General features: G+C 42.0%; 1 protein-coding gene across 1 annotated transcript; it reads right to left on the bottom strand.

Moving 5' to 3' along the window:
• Positions 1-4,029: 4,029 nt before the first annotated feature.
• Positions 4,030-6,093, bottom strand: LOC109970856 (gonadotropin-releasing hormone II receptor-like). The gene is made up of 3 exons (XM_020618709.1): positions 6,076-6,093; positions 5,579-5,780; positions 4,030-5,328 (listed from the first exon to the last, which is right to left on the bottom strand). Exons 1-3 carry the CDS (start codon positions 6,091-6,093, stop codon positions 4,937-4,939), a joined length of 612 nt encoding a protein of 203 aa, XP_020474365.1. The 3' UTR covers positions 4,030-4,936.
• Between the last annotated feature and the right edge of the window lie 931 nt (positions 6,094-7,024).

The following is a 7,024-nucleotide window of genomic DNA, read 5'->3' as shown; positions in this document are numbered from 1 at the left end:
GTCTCCAAGTTTGCGTAGGGAAAAATGCCTACCAGCTGGTTGTCCCTCCCACCCCAATCCCACCTCGTCCACCAAACTCTACCTCCAAAGAGAGCTACCTCGGACTCGACGCCAAATGCCTGAGCTACAGGGAACCATTAGCCTCCTGCTGCTGGTCAAGCTACCCTACCTCAAACCAAAAGGCTCCTCTGGGGCCACGTTCTATTTTTCTAGCTTTGTTGTACCAATGCCAATGTCCTGTGCCCAGCCATCACAAAGAAACCCTGTGAATATCCAGACTCCTCCTCTAATGATGGAGAAAGGAGAAAGGATCTCAGCCCTATTTCAGTTTGTGCTTTTATTTGACTATTGACTGACACTTCCTGTCCAACAACTTCCTACAGTGCTGCTTTAGGAGCCCAGAAAACTGTTGAACTTCCCAGATCTTCCCTGTATCAAACCAACCTGCACTAGGTTTTTTGGTCTTGAACACATTGCATTTTCGGAGATTTCTAGAGTTTAACAACTCCCCAGGTTTCCACAGCAGTCTGTTAGCTGAACTAGACCTTAGCTTCAAGATGACAAATTCCTACCCAAGGTTTTAGCCTCCATGACAGAAAACCCTTTAAAACCTTTAACACCTGCTTCAGTAGCTTCCAAAGTCCAAAAACCTGCCCCAGATACAGGATTTAAGAGTCTAAAGGGTTTTCCTCCAAACCATCCACCTCTAGTATTGATATTTATGATGCAGCATTTAGAGTGTAATAATAAACCATGTGTACTTTTGACATTCAACACTCTACAGAAACTGTGATCCAGACGTTTAACAGTCTAGAAAGTCTGATCCAGATCCTCCACGGCAGATTTACCCACTCAAGATCCACCTGTATCATGGCCATGTTGTACCTCCCCTGCAGAAACCTGCTAAAGATCTCAGCTTTGAGCATCTACAGAGGTTTTGGTTTTGTCCAGAAAAGACTTTCTCCTCTGCTTCAGGTTTAGACTCTGTCAATGAATAGTGATCTTCATCGGTCCAGAAAGTCTTTGCAGGGCCCTAAAGCTCACTGGACCTGTTGGAGGACCCTAACCCTTTAACTGAGCTGCAGGGGAAGAAGAAGAAGAAGAAGAGAGCTGCTGCTTGTCATGGTGACACTTCCTTCTCCTCTGCAGACATCTCACCTCCACCTGAGAAGAAATGGGGAGATCGGTCAACATCTGAGAGACCAACAGGTGAAACAGGAAAGTCTGCAATCTTTGGACATGTCACTATGGGATGTCTCCGCCCTTTTTCTGTCCCCAGTTTTAATGAAAATTTTGATGTAATATTTTTGGGGAGGCAGCCACTTCCTGTCACCTTCCTGTAGGTGTGTGCAGCCTCATCAGCCATGTTTAAACTGACCTGTGATGTCCTGTAGTGTCTGACATTTCTAAATGGTCCTTTAGTTGAGTAGCACATGTATTTCTGTAGGTTTTTCAGCAACTTCCAGATGTTTTTTAAACAAGCTGAACAATGCCCAAAGATGATAAGTTTCCCACTGTTGTCTGTTAAAACTGTTTGTTTTCACTCTGGTTCCTGTTCCCAGGGTCGAAGAACAAACAAAACCAAAAGAAATGTTCACTGTGGCATATTTCAGGTGAACACTTGAAAAAAGGAGAAGTGAATATGTATCTTCATATGTTGTAACATGAAGCGCTCTCTGTGTCCGGACGAGTTTAAATGGCCAAATAAGTGAAGGACAGAAACACTCTGACCAAAAGTTTAGTAACGTTAAAGCGGCTCTTTGTATTTAGAGCCACAGTGAGTCTGTGTTTTCAGTTTGTGTTTGAATGACTTTACAGCTTCTGTCTCTGATACAGTGAGCCCAAAGACCTCAAGTCCACGAGACCCTGAGGACACAGAGCACCCAGAGGACCTCGAGTCTTTCAGATGTTTCCTGTGTAAACTGATGGAAACATTCAGATATTTTGTCTCAGTTCAGTTTTCCTGCAGGGAGCTGTGTCCTCAGAGTAGAGGCTGTCTGGAAATGTGACCTTCAGCCTTGAAGTTACTGGCCTGATTAAACAGCAGGTTTGGATTCAGAGAGTCTGACGTTTTAAATTGTTTTGGCGCTATAAAAATTCAAATTTTGCTACTGCTTCCAATCTGTTAGTCCAAACGTTATTACCAGTACTTTAGGGAAGTTTGAGTCCCAGCAAGTCATGAATAATCTCTTCAAGTCCTACTATGACTTGCACCAGCTCCTGTCAAGTTGCCCATTATGGCACATCTAGTCTAGTCGAGTTAAGTGACTTCAGTGAGAATTAATGATTCATCTAGTTATAACAAGTCTCATGGGGTCACATCACTAAGTTATACTAAGTTGTGTTGTTTCACATCACTGAGTCCCATCAATGATACTCTTGGTGAGACACACATGGAGTCATGTAGAGTCACAGTTAGCCTCACCAAGTTCCAGGTCAAACTTACTTTCTGGTCAGGTCTTGATTCATGTCAGGTCTTATAGAAACATCAAGTCACACTGATGTTGCAGACGTGTTGATTCATAACAAGTCTTCCTCTGCTCCTGTGGTCCTCGGGGTCAAAGGTCACGGTCAGGGCGAGCTACTGGCTTGCTTCCTCTCTGCTCTGAAATGAGCTGAGTCTTTCTAAAACTGTAAAACTAGAAAAAACTGAAATGTTTTATAAAAATCTTTGTAATAATTTTGGCAGTTCTTTTTCTAGAAATTTCTTATTTTTCAGTCACTGCCGTTTGTTGGTGAAGAGGAAATTTTGCCAAAATGAAATGTGGGAAGAAGTCCATTTAAATTTATTATTGCTATTAATATTATAATTATTACCATTTTGCTCCCAGTTCTTCCCTGTTCTTATATTGCTTGACTCCTTTTTCTTTCTTTTTTTGGGGGGTAGTTGAATGATGTGAAAATATTTCTAGAATTTCAGTAAACTTGTGTCTTCAGCTGAAGTTAGAGCGACTGATTAAACTCTGCTCTCAGGTTTAATTTTGACTTTTTACAATGGAGCCATATCTAACAATAAGCCATGCATGTGACTTCTAAGCCATATTCTCCACAGCTGTTCAGTGTCATTTAATATAGAAACCTCATTAGTGTAAAGTGAGACGACCTTTGCCTGCCTCCTGCTGTCAACATCCTGTACAAACTAAAACTAAGACATAGAGACCGTAGTGACGGAACACTAGAACCAATGAGAAAAGTGATGCTTTAATATTACTGATTTCTTTTCTCTCATTTCATTTTATTTTAATTGTGTCAGAAAAACTAAGCTTTAAACTGCTTTTTAAACAGAACAGATGCAGGACGATAAGGAAACATTGAGAATTGGATCCAGAACCAGATTTACACCCGAGTTCCTGTCAGCGTGCCGAACTGTTAAATTTAGACAAATTTGGTATAAAGTTTGGTTGTGACCATCTTGAAAGTGTAAAGCTTCATGCTGCCAGTTTAAGTGTTCTTAGGGTGGATTTCAGGTGTTTGGGGATCAACTTTATGTTTCTCTTGTTTTTAACATGTTTCTGAAATTCTGTTACTTCTGATGTTTGGATACATAAAAACCAAATAAAACAGAATTTATGTAGAAAAACAGTCTTGACTCATTGTCCTTCCATTTGAGCTGAGCAGAACTTATTCATGTTGAAACACAGCAACAGACTGAACTTTTATTTTGAAGATTTCAGTCCACCAGAAAACATCTTGCAGAGAAATGAAAGATTTATCTAATTAATTTTATTTTGGTTGATTCAATTCATTATTTACTTTTTGTTTTTACATACTACTTACAGACAGGGACAGTGAGCTGTACAGTATAGCATTGCTATAAATTGGCCAGTTTGCCATTGCCTGGACTTTTGTGTTGTTGTAATGTTTGTTGCTGAGGTGTATCTTCTCCCAGGTGCAGGCACATGTGACTGACGAAGCTTCAAAATTAAAAGTTTGTCTTTTTTAGTGGTGCCGCAGGGTCTAAAACTGATGTTCTCCTGAAGACAAAGATGATTTGTAGGTTCAAAAGCATTAAAAGCCAAAATAAACAAATCAGGTTAAGAATCTGTTTTATTTGCAGTGGATCATGTGACATGTTTTTGTCTGTATTATTTTAGAAATTATTTGGGATTGATTTTCTCCTTTGGCCTTTGGTGACAAGTCTATTTCTTCAGGTGTTGGCTGGTGTAGCTTCTCACAGGTGTGACTGATTTCCTGTTGATTGGTTGCATGATGCATCCTGATGAAGCTCATCATATGCCTGGTTTTTATGCTCATATGCTGCTGTGAATAAAACTACCACAGTGACCAGACATAGGTTTTTCACCTGGTTCTTTATTGTCATTGGACTGCTGTTTTTGTGCTTAGACAGCCAAAGTGGAGTTTCACCCATTTCCTCTAAGCACAACGAAAAGATTCCGTTTTCATTCTGACTGATGACATGAAACAGAAGCAAATTTTTAAAGGGAATCCTTTTCCTCTGTTGTTAATCTGAATTATGTTCTGTGCCTGTTAACAATGATCACTTGCAGGAAGACCCCATTAGCATTAGCAGCTTCAGTCTGAATGAGCAGCGTATTCTGTCTCTGTATCAGAGCAGCTGTCCGTCAGCAAGACAGAGACTTCAGCAGGTGGACAGACAGCACAAATGTACCAGGCAATCATAAGACATATAAGATAAAAAAAACTGTAAACTTGTAACAGAAACTTGTTTCAATAAATGAAAAATATAAAAACAAAATTTTTAAAAACAATTTTACAGAAAATAATGATCGGCGATTTTATCCTTTTACAGAGACAATCATAGCAAAGATGTTAATGTCCTGTTAAAGCTGCGGTTTGTGGTGTTTGTCCACCAGGGGGCAGACTCAGAGTTCTGGTCCACCTCCTGCAGTCCCAGTTCAGGTCTTCACAAGCTGATAGTGACAATGATTAACTCCTGGCCGCTGACTGGTCAGTGTCAGTCTCCTGCCTGGTTGTTGGTGGCAGGGTGCAACTTCCCACTGTGATGACCCTGCCTGCCAGAGAACTGCTCCTGAGATAGTGGAGAGGCGTTGCTTGTCGTCCGGTGACAGCAGGCGGCGAGGTCAGCCCTGAAGGATGGCATGTAGAAGCCATAGATGACTGGGTCACAGCAGGTGTTCAGGTTCCCGAACACAAAGAGGGCGTGGTGGATATACTCAGGTGTGACGTGCACCATGTTGGGCTGGAACCAGTACCAGATCCCCAGCAGGTAGTATGGAGTCCAGCACACCACGAAGGATAGCACAATGACCACCGTCATCTTCAGAGTCTTCATCCGAGCTTTGGGGATGATGTCAGTGCCACTGCGACGCAGATATGACTCACCTGCTGAGAGAGGGAGGGGCTATGTCAGTGATGTCATACTGTGGCTGCACAGCAGGATATAACGGTGGTGATGGACAGGTGTGCAGGTGTAGTGCGGCTGTACACTAGTCTTGTTCCTCAGCTGGTGCTGGCTGATGTACAGGTATGTTACTGTACTTGTATATATAATGTCCTTTTGTGTGTTCCTTTTGTGTCTCGGGTGCTACTGGTGGAAGTGCAACAGGTGTACAAGTGTGTTACAGATGTGACTTACCTTTATCCCTCAGATGCTGCTGGTGGATGTGCAGAAGGATGCGGCTGTAGCAGCAGCTCATCACCAGCAGGGGGATGACGTACAGCGTGGTGAAGTGGAACATGTTGTAAACCGTCTCCTGCCAGCGGTGGCCAAAGCTGCCATGAGTTGCACACTGAGTGAAGTCGACAGCCTCAACCCGGACCGCTCTGAAGATGAACAGCTGTAGAGACAGGACACACCGGTTTGATCTAAATGTGGCTCAGATTTGAACTAAATTTAAATAAACCCTGACTGACGTCTTGTCTCCACCCTGCTGTTATGCGAGTCTAAGGTGACTGATGGAGACAAACAGCAGGTGGAGCGGATTCTCCAGTCGCCACCATTGAACCACTGCAGAAGAGGATGAGGCGATTCAAAGAGCTGCAGTTGGAAAACATAATGGAATTGTGACATTTCTGTTAGTTTCACATGATAATATGAAGAAGGTCACAGCCTCCTCATCACTCTACACTCACCTGAGTCACACGATTCATGGACGCCAGTGTTTATTCACTGAATCTGTTTCTTTATCCACACAACAGCCTTTCCACTGAACACAACAGAAAAATCTTTTTTCTCATTTCTGGTGCTTCCACTGTGTTTTATATGTGCCACCTGAAAATGTGGGTAACAAGTGAAAGGTAACACGCCTGTGTGTGTGTGAGTCTTAACATGAGCCAAGTGTGTATCTGCTAAGCTCAGTGAAACTAGCTTTCACTGTTTTCCAGCTGGTGGCTTGTTTCTGTTGTTAGCATTCCTTAGAAGCCAAGGGGAGCAGTTAACTTGAGCTAACAGCAGGCAGTGTCACATTCACATTTAATCCCCATCAGAAACCAGAACATTCCTGCAGGGATTAGTGTTAGTTCACCTGACAGAGGGTTTAGAGCAGGAGCTGCTGCTGTGAACTGAGAACTTTCACCTGCATCAGCAACAGCAGCAGGAAGTTCAGTTAACGTGTAGAAGAGCTGATAAAAAAAAAACTCAGCTTCATCACCTCTGACCTTCAGCTCAGTACATTATCATCTAATAAATATTAGGCAGTGATGACAAGAAGTAGCTGGTGTAACAGGCACAGACATGTTACCATGTTACCTGGCTGATGTGTTGTGATGATGTGTTACCTTAGAGACACTGGGCCTCATTCACAAACCAGTGCTAAATCTGTGTATGAACAATTTTCCCACAGATTACAGATTTGGGATTCATCATTATTTTCTTACTTAAATTTGTTCATAGCATGCGAACAAATTTAGAACTGCCTCAGACCATGCCTATGCACAAATTATGAAAGCTTGGCTGTCTTGGAAAATGTAAACAAACACCTTGTAACTAAATGCATAAACGTTCACTTAAAAAACTTTAATGGTTGATAGAATTAACTATGTAATTAATGTAATTTCATTTAAGGCTTTAACTATTAATTAC

Source organism: Monopterus albus, unplaced genomic scaffold, assembly GCF_001952655.1.
Source record: "Monopterus albus unplaced genomic scaffold, M_albus_1.0 scaffold209.1, whole genome shotgun sequence".
Classification (NCBI taxonomy): Eukaryota; Metazoa; Chordata; class Actinopteri; order Synbranchiformes; family Synbranchidae; genus Monopterus; species Monopterus albus.
This window is presented reverse-complemented; position numbering and strand designations above follow the sequence as displayed.

Bases quoted from the DNA above. Each gene is read 5' to 3' on its own strand.
- LOC109970856 (XM_020618709.1), bottom strand. The intron at 5,329-5,578 runs GTAAGTCACATC...TCCCTCTCTCAG, and splicing joins GCAGCATCTGAGGGATAAAG to CAGGTGAGTCATATCTGCGT.